The sequence below is a fragment of the Dermacentor albipictus genome, chromosome 3 (genome assembly GCF_038994185.2).
Source record: "Dermacentor albipictus isolate Rhodes 1998 colony chromosome 3, USDA_Dalb.pri_finalv2, whole genome shotgun sequence".
In the NCBI taxonomy this organism is placed as follows: Eukaryota; Metazoa; Arthropoda; class Arachnida; order Ixodida; family Ixodidae; genus Dermacentor; species Dermacentor albipictus.
This window is the reverse complement of record NC_091823.1, coordinates 53,337,738-53,355,858: the sequence shown is the minus strand read 5'-3', so window position 1 is coordinate 53,355,858 and position 18,121 is coordinate 53,337,738. Positions and strand designations below refer to the sequence as shown.

Here is an 18,121-nt window from a genome sequence, read left to right as displayed (position 1 = left end):
TGTTAACACCAGGATGGAAAGCCAAGAAGCCCAAGCTACTATTCTAGCGAAATGCGGTTCTTGAACAATGTAACCTCCTACTGCATAAGTATGCAAGCTTTGCAACATTTCATGCGATCCTTTCAAAGCTGAAATAATTGGAAGTCAATATTTGTGTGCGCTAGCTTTACCTCGTTGGACTGAGGCCGTAATTCAGGTACGTCAACTTGCGCCGCAGTAACCACCGGGCTCTGTATGGTGCTATCTCTTACAACGTAGGTAAAGCTTTAAGAACTATAAGAACGGATAAAAAAAAAGAAGGACTGCATATTCGCAAACCCGATGTTCCTCGTATCCGATGCCCGAGTGGTATGCGATGAAAACGTCGTGCGCCCGGCCCCTAGTCGGGTGCCTGCTCAACGACATGACCGCTTGGAAGAGGGGCGTGATGATGGACGTCCCGCGTCGACTCTTCAACGCCCATCTAACTGCAGGGTTGAAGAGCAGAGGGTTGGTGGAGCCCCTGCGTATGGGTGAAACGCGGAGTGGGCTCGTTTACTTGCGCCGACTGCGAGCCGTGTTGCACACATGGTATGAAAAGAGATAAGCAAAGATCGTCCACTAGCTTTCGCTTTGCGAAAATGGACATGTGTTAAACTGGTAGACTGCAACGGCGATTTGCTAATGTCCTTTGTTCTATCGTGGAAGAGTCCCACGCAACGAGTGTAAAGCTTTCGGAAACGGCCCACCCATTCTTGCGAGCAGCTAGCTCAAAGGTCAACCCATTCACTGCTCCCCGGTCAGTGCGCGTACCAAGTTGAACGCATGGCCATCGGGCTCTCTGCATGAAGACTTACTTAAGTATCGTAGAAAGTTGGGCGAGCTGATAAGGTTGCACGTGTACATACAGCGCCAACGCTACTCTACAATACTAGCAATAAAGTTCCAGTCGTGAAGAATTTCGCCCATACGGGCTCACGCTTGAAGCTCGCAAACGAGGAGGATTGCCGCATCCGATTGGATGCGCTGACCTGAAGTGTCGCGTTGCGATGGGCATAAGCAGGGCCAAGGACTTCACATCAATCTCGGTTTCCTCGGCCACCAGCTGCACCGCGGGTGTACTTCCGCTGCTGTGGCCGACCAGCATGTCGATCCTGCACAGGAGCGCCCCACGAACGTGCATGCGTGGATTCAGCAAACGGTACCCGTTAGAGTTCCGGGAAAGTGAAAAACTGCGCCGATTTTCGCTTGAGTTTCACAAATATAAAATATTTATTGGTGACTCATTGCGGTGTTTCGAGTAGTTGTCAATAAGCAATCCCGCGGTGTTCTTTGTCGGCAGAGGTAAAAGAGGTCGTCGCTCTCCATAGTACTCACTTCTTGATGTCAAGTTTCTTGAGGAAATCGACGAGTAGACTGGTTTTCTCGTCGCAGCTGTGCCACCAGTAGCCGGTCTCCAAGCTGAACGCAAAGTCTGGTGCGAAAACGAAAGAAAAGGCTACGTATTAAGTAGAGTCGCAAACGTCAATTTGAGAGCGTTCAAAGGAGTCCTATTTTTACCTCCCACGCATACTAGGCGCCACGAAGAATTGGGAAAAGGTAAAGAAATGTGTAAGAGCTCGAATGCTTAATAGAGCAGAATAGAAATATAGCTAAGCCGCAACACCGGACATAAAGCATGTTTCTCCTTTCAAGTGACAACAAAACATGGCGAACAGTGCAGATGACAGGACATTAGGTATATACAAACAGGACAGAGACGTTGTTTGTACATCTCCTTGTCCTTTCGTCTGCGCTGTCAAACAGACTAGGCTACGTTGAAGCGCCTGCGCTAATTTTCTTTTATTGTTTTTTTAGCCTGTTGTAACCGTTATCCCTAATAGCCTCATACCATTTGTACATCTGTACGAGTTCAAAAAACCAGTTACGTAGTCCCGTGCCAGTTATGGGATACCTGTACAGTAGCACTGCGGCTCCTGAACTCTAGCAAAGTTCCCTCGATAGACTCCGCGTGGATCTGCACCGTTGACACACCTAATGAGGAGCGTAGCCTTCGAAAGAGCCTCCGGAAGCGTTGCGTGATAAATTTTTGTATGTCTACGTGAAGCTGCATTCGTGGCTCTGGTCTGGATCTTCAGATGGTTTTTTTTTTCAAAAAATTTCTCGGTTATTAAGTGTCAAAATCACGTTCTCATTAGGAGGCACGTCGTAGTGGGGGAGTCCGGATTATTTTGACCACATGCAATTCTTCAACGTGCACCTACTGCACCGTACACGAGCGTTTTTGCATTTAACTCCCATCAAAATGAAGCCGCGGAAGCAGGGATTAGATTCCGTGGCCTCGTGCTTAGCGGCGCAACGCCAAAGCCACTAAGCAACCACGGCGGGTTTCTATGTTGTGAATGGTTCTGTTAGACGCACTGAAGGGATTTCCCTTGGTGTGGCCGGAATTTTTGCTGCCGGTGAGGCGGACGAAGCTCCCGGAGCTATGTGTGCGCGCGCGTGCTTGAGCCTGTAAGCCTGCGAGATCAGTTGCGTATTTCTAAAGATTCATTTCACCGATGTGCCCCTGCTGCAATAATCTCCCTGTAGTTCGAAGCTGCGATATAGCAGCAACGAGTGGTTAACAACGCACAACGATCGTAAAAGCGTGTATATCGTTCTGCTACGGAATAAGTTGCATTGTTTACTTTTACAAGAGTTACAATCGTTATCTGTATATAGACTGCCAAATTTTCTCGTTTCCTGGACTCGGATTCCGTCCCCGAATGAAGTTGTTTTGGTTAGTAGTAACAGGATACCGAAGGGTGTGAACTACACTTGTCCAGTTGTCGAGCGGCCGGCTGACTGCGCGAGCGTCCGCAGCAGTGGTAGCTGCTCGGTTATAAATCTGTTCTATAGCGATCTCTTTGCTCTATAGGTCGAGCATATGGCACGGCCATGTGCGTTGTCTTATTGCAGCGTTATCCATTTGTTGTTTTTTCACGCGAATTAAAGCGACAAAATCGGCCCATTGACCCCTCCAGACAAGTTCGGGCCGTCCCCTGCGACGCAGACACCCATTTTTTTCAGAAATTGTGTCCCCACAAATAGCCGCCATGTTCTTTTTATGCGATCGCCTTTGAGTATTACTGATGTACAGGGAAAAGAGGCAATGCCCAAGCACAAGGCTTATGTGTCATGCTGGCTTGCCGACCACACTGACCGCTTTGTTGAATCACGCCATCGTCGGTCTCATACGGGAGGTTAACGCAGGCATAGCACAGAACGATGCGATGCTGTTGCCAGACGCAAATTATCTAACGCTTGGCACTTAGATGTTTTGGGGTCGCAATGCGTTGGTCGGACCCGAGCACTATGTTTCATTTCCTACGCCAAGTGATCAGATAGAACATTTTCTCATTCACGCGGGCAATTCACAAACGCTGTTGAAAACGATGCAGCCAAACTAGTTCACCCGCACACTATTTCTGCTCTACCTTCTGCTGCGCCCAAAGGCTACGCAGTGGTTTCCCGACGACAGTGCATGAACTGACATCACATAAATGTTTTGGGGAACGAGCTAAAACATTCAAATCGTTCCGCGGCACGCGACGTGAAGACATTCAAGCAGTAACGCACCGGTTCAAAGTCTCGCAGGGTGGTCCTTTCCTCCTCGCCCGTTGAAAAGGCCTATAGTCGGAAAGAGTGAGTGCTGCTATTGAGCAGGACATGCTACTCCGAAACCTTTAACTGAATTTGACGTTATGGTCATTTTTTGCACCTGTAATCTTCCTGATTAATTGCGTAATGCAGGAGACGTAGTGCAGCAAACAGAACGCAATCCAGGCAGTTGCACATACAACAAGTTTTAGTTAATGTGGCTCAGAGCTTGACGTTTCTTCTGCGATTACACTTTTGCACAAAGTTGTCAGGAGGGTCCGTGAATGACAAGACGTCCATGAGGCTTTATGACGATTGAATGTTCCACTGTTTCAGCTGCGTTTTTGCGGTTAATTCCACTGGCTACGCCTCAGCCGCAATCCAGGCGCCCACCTAACACTTCCTATCTCATCGCAGACGGACTCATGATTCACTCCTAACCTCTCTCCTATAGATTCCTGCTACAAGTGACACATTTTTGTAAAAGGAGCGGTGTCCAAGACGAAATTACAAAATATACGGAACGGTCTTCAATATCTTAACATATTACTTCCCTAATTGTCATAATAAATATGCAGAAACATGCCACAGTGAAACAGTCATTTTTATTCGGAACACCGTTCCACATAGCCGGATCTATTATCTGTAACATTCTTGCACATGCCTGTAACTGGAACCATGCGTTTAAGCATCGTCCAACATACGCTCTGGATACATAACCATGGGACGATTCGCATCACGAGTCGTCGTGGGGCAGGCGGCAGTGGCTGCCTCAGTGCGGTGTGGGTCAAAGAAGAGCATTGTAAGAGGGCCGTTTCCTTTGCGCAGACCAAGGACTGACGGCAGCGTGATCAAAGCTTTGTCACATCACGTTCGGCAGCTGCAGGTGGCTTGTATACGGCCGGAGCCGTGTGGCGTGCGATGCACGTAGCCACTGAAGATGGAAATCGTTTTTTTTTTTTTTTTACAGCGAACCTGTTTATGCGGACCCTGTGCCCTCGTTGTCGAACTTCGCAAAAGAAAGGGGCCACGTGACATAGCGGGAGAGGGAAAGAAGTGCTCAACAGTGAGAACGCTATCTTATTCGCGAATGTTATACGGTTTTGACACGGTGCATTTCTGGCTATCGAGCCAGATCGGCACCGAAGTTATCGAAGATTAATTCCACCGTGCCGCGAAAGAAGCGAATGTTATGCTGGTGCTTTGTGGTCAAAGAACAGTGCCCAGCGATTGAAATGCGATACAAGGAACGCGTGGCTGCCGGCACTTCTTGCTGGTGCAAGAAGTTCGATCGTCAAAACGATTGCAGCACCCGCATCTCCAGCGGTGGGCCTTGCGCCGAATGTAAGGAGCTTTGGATTAGTAGTTCCGCACATTCCATCCCAGCTACAACTTTGAGAGAACTATGAGTAGTTCGTCCTCGGGAGGAAGAAGCTGCCTACCGCGAGCGTGAGCGAGAGTTTGTTCGTGAACGTCGTCGTAGGGCCTGTCTCAAGCGCGCGCAATAAAAAAAAAAAAAATAAAGCACTCAAGCATGCCCACCAGGCGAAGCACGATAAATCAAAAATGAGGTGAAAGAATGGTGAAACAACATATTTACAATATAGACTGCTTGCGAAGTTTGAGGGGCACGGTGTTACACTCGGCGTAGCTAACGCTGCTTCGCTGTTCGACCATCTTCACACTCTGGAAGGAGCGGTGATTTTTTAGTTTTTTGTGTCTTCTTTCGTGCACTCAGTGCTCGCAAGGTTGCATGCGCGAAGTTCTATGCGCGCGTGCGACTGAAGCTATCCGGTTAAAGCAAGACCCATGCGTGGCCTTGCAGATCCTTTTCCATTGTCGGAAAAGCTGTGTACCTGCGATATGGCCACAGAAGATCTCCGGTCGCACCTTATCGTAGTTGTTTTCCCCGTTAAGCATACAGTTCGTCCCGTACAATGTTACAGAAGATATGCTCTCCGGATGTTCAAACAGAAAACGCGCTACACGTCTCGAGCCCACATGCATAATTGCTTGTGCATTTTACTCTGAAACATATCTTAAATGTAGTGGCTAGCTCCAAAGCGGGTGCTGCTAGGCGAGACATCCTAAACCGGCGGGCAACTACGGCCTGTCGCTCTTTCTTGCCCGCTGAACTCAGTAGTACAGCTGGAGAAACCGGAAGCGTTCCAATGCCACTGTTTTGTCAAGTGGTGAACAGGCTTACCGGGCCAGTTGAAGCAAAGAACGTCCACACCTTTCTGGTCAAGGAAAGGGATGTTGTAGCTGTAGTCCTGGTACCGTCCCGGCGCCCCCGTGAGCAGCACGGACAGCGGTCGCTCTATTCGGTCTCCGCGCTCGATGCGGTCCAGCCCAGTGTGGATATACACAACCGGCACACGAGCGCCCGTGTCGGGTGCCCCCTGGTAGCCGCGGCGGCCCTCGGCGCGCCATTTCTGCGTCGCGGAAAGTGCAGGCTGTTTTGGCTCTATCTATGGAGGGCTCTAACTACCAGGAGGAAGCACAGTAACAGCGCGCAAGAAAACGAGGTATGGTTACGATGCTTTTCGTTTTACGAAAACGAAAAGCATGGTTACGATGGCGCGCGCGCACGCACGCACGCAACTTAAAAAGGTGGTGCTGGATACGTGAAAAAAGTATGGCGGTCCTATCCCCCAACTTCCCATCAGGTGAGTGCCCTTCCGAACCACTGGAACTACTGTAGCTGTCGAGCACAGAACTGGGATCGCACTTTTACCTATTTTACCAGTAGGCACCCGGCGCCATACTTGAAACTTCCGTATAGACAGCATAAAGGGGTACAGTGTCAAAAATACAAGGAGGACAGAAGAGTGGGCACCAGAAGCACTGTCAACGTATATTTTGTAAGACCTTTTCTTTTTTGCGTTGTACTCTTCATCACGAATATGTATCAACTTCCGAAACTTTCCATCTTATAGCTTCCGTAGACACTAGAGGGCGCCACTGTTCCGTAGTAGTTTTTGTAAGAAACATTAATATGAACATGGCCTCCGAGATCAGATCTCGGAGGCCATTGTACAGGCAGCCAAATACGGCTATCGCTTTTGCAAACATACTAGCCTTGTAGAGGTCACCGCACGTGGCGATCTCGATGCGCCGTTCCTTGTAACGGAGCGGAGGCGCATCACGCAGCAGCTGTCGAATGCTTCTCGCATTGGGCTTAGCAGCGCCAGCCTGATGAACGCACCGCTGGTGACGCGAGCGCGGATCCCGAGGCACGGCATTGGAGCCCAAGCCGTTGCTCTTCGCCGAGGCAACGGGACGCCAGGCAGCCGCAGAGTATCGGAGGCGCACTGCGTGTTGTGCAGAGCGCTGGAGGAGGAGGAGAGCCTGCTGGCTTGGTGCGAGCACAGCGACCTGCATGAGGCGGGACGGCGCAACGCCTGCGTCACGAGACAGGCACGTTAGATTACTAGAAACGCGAAGTCAGAGCATGATTTGGCGTGGTTCAATAGTCAGTATAGAACGAGCTCAAATATAAGAGGCAGGTACAACTATTTACAACCGAAGAATTCGTCACAAGCTCCGCCCACAGTACCGCACTGCAATTCCCCGACGTGGCATCTGTGCCTCCCTCTTCCGAAACGTAGCTCTCTCAAAACATTCCCTCACCACGAACATTCATGTGAGGTCGAACTAATTACTTCTCGTAAATCTGTACGTCTTCGTTTTGCTGTAGCACTTACATCCTGCTTTCATCTAGCTTCATTCTTTTGTTATTGTTTATTTCTTGTAGCAACGAACCACCTTTGCGGCGTATGACCCTTACCAGGCGCAGTAGCCCCGTAGCTATGGCGTTGAGCTGCTGAACACGAGGTCCCGGGTTCGACCCCCGTTTCATTTCGATGGAGGCGTAATGCGAAAGCACTCGTGTACTTAGATATATGTGCACATCAGGAAACCGGCCCCCCCCCCCCCCCGATATCAAATGGCATACCCCCCCCCCCCTCCCCACCCACGCCACCACTCCTCACACATTCCTAAAGCGCTGCCAGATCAATGTTGAGACTTGGCAGCTATTCATCGGTCAGCATTATGCTGCCTTTTTCACTCCTTTTGGATAGCGGTAGTTATCAGCATCTCTTGGAATGTGAAGGCCAGTTTTCTTATATAGATTCGGCGCCCGCGAGATTAACTCGAGATGCGTTCATTTGTCACCATCCATTCAACTGTCACGCGCATAGCTGTTGCTTTTGTTAGTTCAACCTTCTTTGTTTAGGCTCATCCTGGGACCAGGAAAGGGATGCGGCTGTTAGTCAGCTGGTCTGTACTCTCGTGGAACGAGTTGCGGACGGAGAAAACGCCAATTGCGTTTAACTTTTCCTTTTGCTTCATTATTTCCTTGAATGACAGCTCGTCGCGACGCTGGCAGATGCCCGGAATCATATACACGTGATATGGGTTAGATAAGGTGGGAAATAAAATAATGTGAAACAGCGTCCATCACGAAAACCTGCAATAACCCTCAAACCGATAATCAAGATGACTGTCGCCCGTTACCTCGTCTGGTTTTTCCCTAATTGTATAGCACTTTTCGTGCAAAATTGGCAACTGGAAACAAAAATCGCAAGGAATTGAGAAATCAAGTGATCTACTAAGGGAGAGAGCCAAGACAACAACCAAACTGCAAGGAAAAGCGAATTTAACAACAAATCTAACAAATATAACCGTTGCTTCATAAAATATTTATGGATCAACATCTTTTTATTGAAATAGGAAGTAGAGAAAACGCCGTCGGAAGCGGAGAACAATTACGTGTTTTGAATGACGCGTCTACAGTTATCGGTCGAACCGCCTCACGTAGCCACTTCTCTATTGTGCTCATGTGGGTGTTTTTCTAACCTTTCGCGGTGGGCGCCGTACGTCTACAATCGCAGTATCCTGCGCTCTACGCGGTTGTATGGGACTGGCGGCCACACACCGGTACGCAACTTCCCAAATAACAACGCGAGTCGTTTTCGCACTTGGAGCAGTAAACGAGGAATCCAAAAGAACTGTGATTGTTCCGCAATTATATATTTCGCTGTAATTCTTCCAGAGCTAATGCAAAAAAGTCTACAGTGAAGCCACGCCCACGCCCTCATTACAACCAGCCACTGTTCCTCCACGAGGCTTCAAATAATCCGTACTTCAAACTTTTCCTGTTACCCAAATAAGGCGGTAACCACATAAAAGTAAAATTATTAGCGCTTAATTTTACACGTTTTCCCTCGCCTATTACAGTGGAATGACGAAAGCCTAATTCTTTATTGAACTGAAATGCTTGCTTCGCTGCAACTATTTATTGTCAATTAAGCTTCACTTCAGTTGGCAGTGAAGTTTCATGAGTAAACCGGCTCAGCAGTGAAAAGAACTGTACCGCAGACTTTTGAAGAGTGAAATATACTCAGACTCCGTACACATGGTCCATGTCTGTTGCATACCTCGTTGGTTCCGCCGATGGAAAAACTCTTCAAGAACAGCGGACGATCCGGAGCTATCAAGCACGACGCCATTTTGATAAGGCCGCATGACGATGATTTTGTTTGCTTCTGTGATTAACTGGCGGAGTAATATTGCTACATGCGTGTGGTATTTGTTTGAACGAGGCGCGTGGGTGCCATCACTCCAGAAAAGAGGAGGAGGAACGAACTGGGCTCGCGCTGTGAATCTAACTGGTCAGCGCTGCAAGCGTTGTTGTAAATATAACCTATAAATAGTTTCTCGTCTTACTGACTCGTCTTTCGCGTAAGAATATCTACAGAGGTTCTAGAGCTACGTTAATTCTACACAAGAAAAACAGGGAGATACCTATAGAGAAAGGGGTCAGACAGGGAGACACAATTTCTCCAAAGCTATTCACTGCTTGCTTAGAAGAATTCAAGCTATTAAGCTGGGAAGGCTTAGGAGTAAAGATCGACGGCGAATATCTCAGCAACCTTCGGTTTGGCGATGACATTGTTCTATTCAACAACAATGTAGACGAGTTACAACAAATCATTGGAGACCTTAACAGAGTGTAAGAGTGGGGTTGAATATTAATATGCAGAAGATAAAGATAATGATAAATAGCCGGGCAAAGGAACAAGAGATCAGGATCACCAGTGGGCCTCTAGAGACTGTGAAGGAGCACGCTTACCTAGGCCAATTAATCACTGGGAACCCTGATTATGAGAAGGAAATTCACAGAAGAATAAAAATGAGTTGGATCGCATACGGCAGACATTGCCAGCTCCTGACTGGAAGCTTGTCATTATCATTGAAAAGTAAGATGTGCAATCAGTGCATTTTGCCAATGCTGACATATGGGGCAGAGAGTCGGAGACTGACAAAGATGTTTGAGAACAAGGACCACGCAAAGAGCGATGGAACGAAGATTGCTAGGCATAACATTAAGATACAGAAAGACAGTTGTTTGGATCAGAGAGCAAACGGGTATAGACGATATTCTAATTGACATCAAGAGGAAAAAATGGAGCTGGGCAGGTCATGTAATGCGCTGGTTAGATAACCGTTGGACGATTAGGGTTGTAGAATGGGTACCAAGAGAAGGAAAACGCAATCGAGGATGACAAAAGACTAGGTGGAGCGATGAAATTAGGAAATTCGCGGGCGCTAGTTGGAATCAGTTGGCGCAGGACAGGGGTAGTTTGAGATCGCAGGGAGAGGCCTTCGTTCTGCAGTGGACTTAAAACAGGCTGATGATGATGATGATGATGATGACGATGACGATGATGGTGATGATGATGATGAAGGTGGAGGGCCCCCCCCGAAAAAAAAATCCTGGGTACGTGCCTGCTCGGAGGCATTACGGGACGCAGGAGGGGGTAATTTGGACGGCGGAAGGTGCGGGCTCCCCATTGGCATTATTTTGCTTGTGCGAGAAAAAACGTGCGGTGCGCTCTGAAAACGAGACGACTGGGATCTCAAAGTCAGTTGTCTAGAGGTCTGCCAAACTTATGCTTGCGTACCGGCTTTTTTTTTATGTAGAACTTTTACACAGGGAAGAGCTGCAAGTCGTTTCGAAGCCTCTCCGCAAGGAAATATTGCAAACCTGCCACGACGAAGATACGTCGGGCCACCTCAGCTATACGTGAGCATTGGCACGAATCAACGACAAGTATGACTGGCGAAGGCTCGCAGAATATCTGAAGCGTTGAAATCGAACGTGGCTTTACTGCCAGCGACGCGAAGCAACCCCGAACAAACCCGCCGGAGTACCTTTGAAATACCGGAAGCGCCGTTTGATCTAAATGGGATTCTAATCTAATCTAATCTAATGGATCTGGGTCCACTTCCAATGTCTTATTTGAAATAGATGGGTCATCACCGTGATAGAGCAGCTCATCGGATGCACGAAAACCAATACACTCCCGAACGGTACAGCAGCTGTAGCGGCAAGATTTTTCTTCGAGAACACTGTTCTGAGGCACGACACGCAAGCGGTTACCATAACTGGCAGATAAACCACATATACAGTTGAGCTGAGGAGGAGTGTACTCACGCTCAATGACACGGTGCATAAGACGACGACAGCTCGTCAACCACAAACGAATCGGCTTACAGAACTACTCAACAAGACCCTCGTATAGACAGGCTGCGCATGTGCAGTCGCGGACAGAATAAAATGGACCACGGCGAAGGCGGCCGGAGCGGCTGCGGGGCCGGCGCTGCTATCGCGCTTCGCGGACGCGCGACGAGAGCACCCCGAGTGACGTCAAACTTCTCCTCCGCACCCTCGCTCTCGCGCTGGCGCTTGTCGCGCTTCATAAATTTCTAGTGTCACATTAGGCTCCTCCGCTGCTCTTCCGCGCTGCGCCCTACGATTAAATAACGCTAAGCCGATGTTAGAGGTCTGGAGAGGCTGCGAACTAAAAGGGACGCGCATGCAAGAGCAGACGTCTCAACACGTATCAGGCGCCTTCACTTGTTGGCACTGGTTCGCGTTTTTCGCCCGAAGCCATGGCTCATTTCATTGCGTCCGCGACTGTAAATCGCCGACAAAAGAAAAACATCGAGTTTGGTTCCTTCACAGCGCGGCGCTTCGATGGGCTGCAGCCGTCCGCTACTGCGCGACAGCGCTAAGTGATGAACTACTGGCGATTCACGCGCCCCTTCGTTCCGACCATCAGCAGCGGAGGAGCCGAATGTGGCATAGAGAAAGAAATTTCAACAAGAGCGGACACTCCCATGGAGCCCAGCGGCCGAATTGACTGTAGCACACCAAGCGGATGTTGTTGACTTCTTCCGGTTTCGTTTTGGGCGCGCGCGTTTTGAACACCAGTTCGTACACGCCGCGCCGGCTCCGCTGCTCGGCGCGGCATTCATTTTTCTTTTTATTTTTACGCTTCTGCTGAACCTCGCGTGGCCTTGGCGTGGAATCCTTTCATTATTAAGTAGAAATGATTGCGATTGACCTTTACAAGACTGCACCGAATCTGTCAGGTGCAATTTCATAAAGAAAACGAAAGACGTCTTCTGAAATGATGAAATGTTTATTTTGCTCTGTATAAATGCTCGTTCCGGGCTTCTTCTGCATTCGCCCAAAGTTGTGGCACTAGGAAAGCGGCAGTTGTTGCCGTACGATGCTCCACCGGATGCCATCAGCTGAAAGAAAGTAAATTACAAGCATGTATCATTTTGGTGTATTGACCTAACAGGAGTATTCCGTGTAGAGGCGAAACGTGCGTAAGTGGTGAATGAGCGGCACTACAGATAAATTCACTTTTACGTACATTTCGCAGCAGACTCCTCCCAAACAATGCCATAAAATGTGAACATCCGATTTTCAAGCACACCTCTTTTCCCGGGCATTATTTCCTGCACTTTAAGTGCACAAATACACGGGTGACTGCGCATTTCCAAAACAACTTGGCCTCAGTCGACACGATGGTACGCTAAGCACACACACAGGCTCAGCAATACCATGTTACACGCTCGCAGAATGCCTTCTAATCGCAATCAAGTCAGACTCGTGGGTACAAAGCCTGTTTTCAGTCGCTCAGAATACGTAAATGTCATGTTCTTGAGCTCCTCCGTGTTATCTTTTAAGCGTCCTGCCGGCGCATGCAACACTCCCGTGTTATCACTCTCGGCAATCGCTCGTCGCGTTTTCGAGAAGCGTGAGTACCGAAATAAGGTATATGTTGATGCAGGGTTATAAAATGCGTCACAAACTTGTCCCACTAAAATTAAGTACACGCAAAACTAACTCACTATGGCCGGCTTGCTTTTTTGCTAACACCTTCACAACCCCAGGCGCAGCGAGCAAGCCTCAAGATATCCCAAAAAGTTACCAAATAAGTTACAATACTTTTTCGGGTCAGAGAATGCGTCACGAACTTCTACCAGTAAGATTCAGCACACGCGAAACTAACTGCGGCACACAGCCGAGCTGCTTTTCGCTAACTGCGTCAATAAGCCGGGCGCGGCAACCGTGCTCCTAAACTACCCCAAATATAACTACGCTAGTTGCAATAATGTTGGGGGCCACAGAATGCGCGAAAACTCGTCTGTCTTAGGCGCTACGACGTAGTACACGCATGTAAGTACATACACGCGCAAATGCGTCACACGGCCGAGCCGGTTTTCGCTTACTGCGTCAATAAGCCGGGCGCGGCAAGCGTGCCCAAAAACTACCGAAATAAGTTACAGTACTGTTGGGGCTCATAGAAAGCGTCACAAACATCTCCCAGGACGAGGCATTAACTCAAATTAACTGCGCCAGGACGGCGGAGCTGTTTTTCGCTAACTGCGCCACTAAAAATAAGCCTAAAAGCGCTTAAAATGCGCCGCACACTGTCAAACACAATTTCTCACCTTGCCGTAGTCCAGTAGTGCAGTGGTGTCGTGTCGAAATGCAGACGATACGCAAAAAAAGCATAGAGAAGGCCGGGAGCCCCAAAAAAATGGGCTATATCCAAAACAGACGGGTCGCCGGCTTGTCTTCGGCTGCGGCTTGTCTGGCGCATGACGTATGCACGCGCGTCTGGCGTGCCGCTAGCTTGTTGCTAGGCAACGCAACAAAAAGTTGCAAAGTATGAGTTCATTTACATGCAAAACTCTTTCACTTTTAGTGGGAAGAAATAAAATCATAAAGCGTTGTCTGGAAGTTTATTTCACATTCTTTTTCTTCTGATGCTCACGTCAACTAACGGATGTTGTTGAAACTAGGCGTGACGTGTTTCCTGTTGCCAGTTTTTGAAGAGTGTCCCCTCTTGTTGAATTTCTTTCTCTACGAATGGGGCACTAGAAATTTATCAAGCGCGACAAGCGCCAGCGCGAGAGCGAGGGTGCGGAGGAGAAGTTTGACGTCACTCGGGGTACTCTCGTCGCGCGCCCGCGAAGCGCGATAGCAGCGCCGCCCCCGCAGCCGCTCCGGCCGCCTTCGCCGTGGTCCATTTTATTCTGTCCGCGACTGTCAAATCTTCGTCAAATCGGTCTGATCAGCAAGGTCGTAAATGTTTATATCGATGCGTACAGCGAATCATCAAAAATAGAATAGCACCGTGTTTCGTGACATCGATTAAATTTATTTTCGAAAGGAACGTCCCATCACATCCAGATATGTAAGCGCAAAGTTCTGTTGCGCATAAATGGGCGCCAGAAGGAAGTTGGAAAATTTTAGTACACTGCTGGTCATAAGTTTCTCAGAGAGAGAGAGAGAGAGGAGAGAAAACTATTTGGTCCATTAATGGTTTAGCGTTCGGTCTTCGTCTCCATCGCTGCAGACGCTTGACCTACTTAGCAGGGTTGGGTCCGTAGTCCAGGGCTCCACTGCGCCGCGCTGCTTCGCTTGCGTGCTGCACCATTGCCCTTTGGGCGGCGAGCTCGCAGCTGGTGAGCCGGCTCTCCCACTGCTCCGCACTCGGGGTTTTGTGTTGGTGGAATGTGTAGTTACGTTTACACTCCCAGGTTATATGGTAAAGCGTGCGGGTTGCCCCGCACCACGTGCAAGTGTTCCTAAATTGTGTAGGACACATCTTGCTTAGTATATGTAAGTTAGAAAAGGTTCCCTTTTGCAGCTTCCACCAACTAGCTGCTTCTTGCTGTGTTAAGGCTTTGTGTGGCGGGGAGTATCTAATTCTATTGCCTCTATGGTAGGTAATTCAGTAACCCTGAATAGCCGATCTCCACGGGGAAGTGCTGTCCCAGGGCGTGTGGCCGCTCGACTCGGTACGTGATCTCACGAGCCAAGCTGTCTGCCCTTTCATTTCCTTCTATCCCCGTGTGTGCCGAAATCCAGATTAGTTTGTTGGTTGCGGTGTGTTTGAGGTGTTCTGCCTTGTGGAGGATAGCTAAGGCAGCGCTGCAGATTCTACCCTTTGTATAGTTCTTGCATGTCTCTTTTGAATCCGTTAAAATTACCATTGATTTGTCTTTTAGATAGCCCTCAGCAGCTGTCAGCGCAACAGCGACTCCCTCCGCTTCGCTACGTGTAGTTGCGCAGGTGGTTAGCTTGCCTGCGTTATCAACCACTACCGAAGCTGCCTTAATAGAATTTGTGTGTATATTCCATGGATACAATGTTGCATCCGTGAAAACCGTGTTTTCTAGCTTGACTAAATGCCTTTCCACATAGTCTGCCCGCGCCTGCCTTCTGGCCGCGTGGAGATTTGGATCCATGTTTTTCGGAATGGGATTGACCTGCAGGGTCTTACGGATCTCATCGGGTATATCGGCGGATCGATCGAGATGCCTCCTTGGGTCGCGACCTAACCATGTCAGGAGCGTTCTTCCCGTAGCCGTGTCTCTGAGTTGGTGAATCTGTGTTCCAAGCTGTGCTTCTGCCAGTTCGGCGAAGGTGTTGCTAATCCCTAGCTGTAGCAGCTTGTCGTTCGGTGTGTTTCTTGGTAGGTGAAGTGCCGTCTTGTAGGCCTTCAGCAGTAGGCCTTGATCATGGGGTGGTATGGCAGCGAGTAGATTACCCTGCTGACTATGAGGCTTCTGACGAGCTTTAGCGTGTCTTCTTTCATCCCATGCCTTCGGTGGGAGACTCTGGTTATCATTCTCCCTACCTGTTCAGCCGACTTGCTGAGCAGGCTGAGTGTGTGGCTCCATTTCCTGCTTGCTTGTAGCCACATTCCCAGGACTCTTATCATGTTCCTCTCCGGTATGTATTGCCCCTCCAGTTTCACTTCGAGTGGTGCATCAGTGGGGTGTCTTCCTACCCTCAGTAGCTCAGACTTTTCTGTAGAGCAGGCTAGTCCTCTTTCCTTCACGTATCTTTCTACGCAGTTTGCTACTTGTTGTAGCTTCTCCTGTTTCTCTCCCAGGGATCCATGGTTCACCAAGACTGTGATGTCGTCTGCGTAAATCGCGTGCTGGATGCCCTGGATTCTGCTGAATCTTTCTGCTAGGCCGATCATCGCCACATTAAAGAGTATGGGTGAGATGACCGAGCCTTGGGGTGTGCCTTTGCTTGGGGTGGTGAAGACATCACTCCTCAACTCCTCTAGTCCCACTGTGGCCATTCTGTTGGTCAGGAAGTCATAGTCATGGATTCTTCTCCCGCAGTTGGTGTTATTTAGCCCCTCCATTATAGCGGCGTGGCTGACGTTGTCAAAAGCACCTTTTATATCAAGTGCCATGACTACGTTTTCCCCATTCTTGGGCATTGTCTCCAGGACCTCTTCTTTAAGTTGCAGAAACACGTCCTGCGTCGAGAGGTTCGTCCTGAAGCCGAACATGGTGTCTGGGTAGAGCCTCTTGTTTTCTTGTTGTTGCTGGATGCGTTTCGTGACGATCCTCTCGTATAGATTTCCCAGGCAGGAAGTGAGGGAGATTGGTCTGAGATTCTCGATCTGCAGCTTCTTGCCTGGGTTGGGAATCATGACTACCAAGGCATGTTTCCACTCACCTGGTATATTTCCTTCTTTCCAAAGCTTGTTGAGATAGGCCGTCAGCTGGTATACTGCCTCATCACTTAGGTTCCTTATGAGAGAGTTTCTAATTCGATCGGCTCCTACCACTGTGTTTTTCGTGATGGCTCTCATTTCCGCGGTGACTTCATATCTGGTGATAGGCTTGTCCATATCTGAGTTTTCTTCTCCGAGATAATCTCCTTCAAATCCTTTGGATTCGTCAGTGCCGTAGCATTTGGTTCTGACTTCATCGAGGAGCTGCTCGTCTGTTGCCTGATATTGGTGCACTAGCCTTTGAACTGCTTTGCCGCTTTCTGCTTCATTCTTGGTAGGGTCCATTAGAGCCTTAAGAATACGCCGTGTTTTAGCCGTGCTGAGTGTCCCATTCAGCGAGGTGCTGAACTGTTGCCACCCTTGCCTGGCTAGGTGTGTTGCGTACTCTTCTGATTGGAGTGTTACCGCAACTATTTTCTTCTGTAACTTCTTATTAAATTTCTGCCTTTTACACCTTCTGGTGAGACCGCGTCTTGCCTCCCATAGCTTGAGTAGCCGCTTGTCTACCTCTGGTATTTCTTCGGTTCGATCTACCTCCTTGGTATACATTTCCTGTATTTGTTTAAGTTGTTGGCACCACTCCCCTATCGAGGTGATGTTGTCCTCCACCTGCAGGCAGTAGTGTCTGAAGGCGTCCCAATCCCTTAGGCGAGCTGTGCCGATCTTCCTCTTGACATTTTCTGCTGCGGTGCTTATTCTTATAACGTGATGGTCACTGGAAAGGTTTTCTAGCAGATTCTCCGATTCCACTTGCTTTGCTCGTTTGACGAAGGTTAGGTCGGGACACGTGTCTGGGAGAAGAGCTCCAAGTACATACACCTCGCTACCCGCTGCATGTGATCAGCGCATGAAAACACAAAGACGATGAGAGAGAAGACGGTCGATGACTTCGTCAAATGTACTTCCGAGTTTATGCCAGAAATATGTGAGCTGCACATTCGGTAACTTTTGTCGCACGTGTGAAATTGTATGTACGGCACTCTTTCTTCACAAAGTAATAATCCCACAACAGACGAACGTCTATGTGGCGAATTGCAGTCCCACTCTTTTTTCTCGTGCCGTAACACTCGTGTGGAAACCCAATTACTTTGACGAGAGTAATACTTAGTGAAGAAAACCTTACCTGGTGGCAGCATCATGCTATGAAGTGCTGCAAGATGCGTCTGCGTGTTCCAATCGCGAGGGTGCTGCAAGGCAGAGCGACACGGTCCGAGAATGGCACCTACGATGTTCTCTGCTTTAGAGATTACCCCACACCAGAGACAAGATGCACGCAGTCCAGGTCCGAGAAAAAAGAAGTTAAACGTTGCACATTTTTGGCATGTAAAATCGTTAAAGGTATTCTGAAGGTAAGATAAGGTGATCAATAAATGAAAAAGTACATTGAAATCGTCATCTTTGTTTACCAGAAAGCGGCACGTGAATTTTGTGTCGTTCTGATTCAGTACACGCTCAGAAGTAGAACCTGATTGCCATGGACAGAGCTCTTGCGGCAAATCGGTCAGATATGCGAGTTCACGTCAGCAGAGCCAGCGACACCTCGTCGATATTGCCGTTAGGTGTCACAAGCTAGCGCTGAAAAA

The 18,121-nt window shown here is 48.8% G+C and overlaps 1 protein-coding gene across 3 annotated transcripts in view; it reads right to left on the bottom strand.

Moving 5' to 3' along the window:
• LOC139057372 (uncharacterized) overlaps window positions 1-17,748 on the bottom strand; it is a 19,291-nt gene extending 1,543 nt beyond the window's left edge. Inside the window, exons 1-6 of one of the 3 annotated variants that reach the window (XM_070535437.1) lie at window positions 17,662-17,748; window positions 6,703-7,025; window positions 5,828-6,056; window positions 1,357-1,453; window positions 1,011-1,133; window positions 319-502 (exon numbers count right to left, since the gene is read on the bottom strand). In XM_070535437.1, coding sequence (XP_070391538.1) covers window positions 319-502; window positions 1,011-1,133; window positions 1,357-1,453; window positions 5,828-6,056; window positions 6,703-7,025; window positions 17,662-17,677 — 972 coding nt within the window. In that variant the 5' untranslated portion in view covers window positions 17,678-17,748. Of the gene's footprint in view, window positions 1-318; window positions 503-1,010; window positions 1,134-1,356; window positions 1,454-5,827; window positions 6,057-6,702; window positions 7,026-11,125; window positions 11,223-17,661 lie in introns of those variants that run through there. The other 2 variants (XM_070535436.1, XM_070535438.1) reach the window with 2 other exon arrangements.
• Window positions 17,749-18,121: the final 373 nt, after the last annotated feature.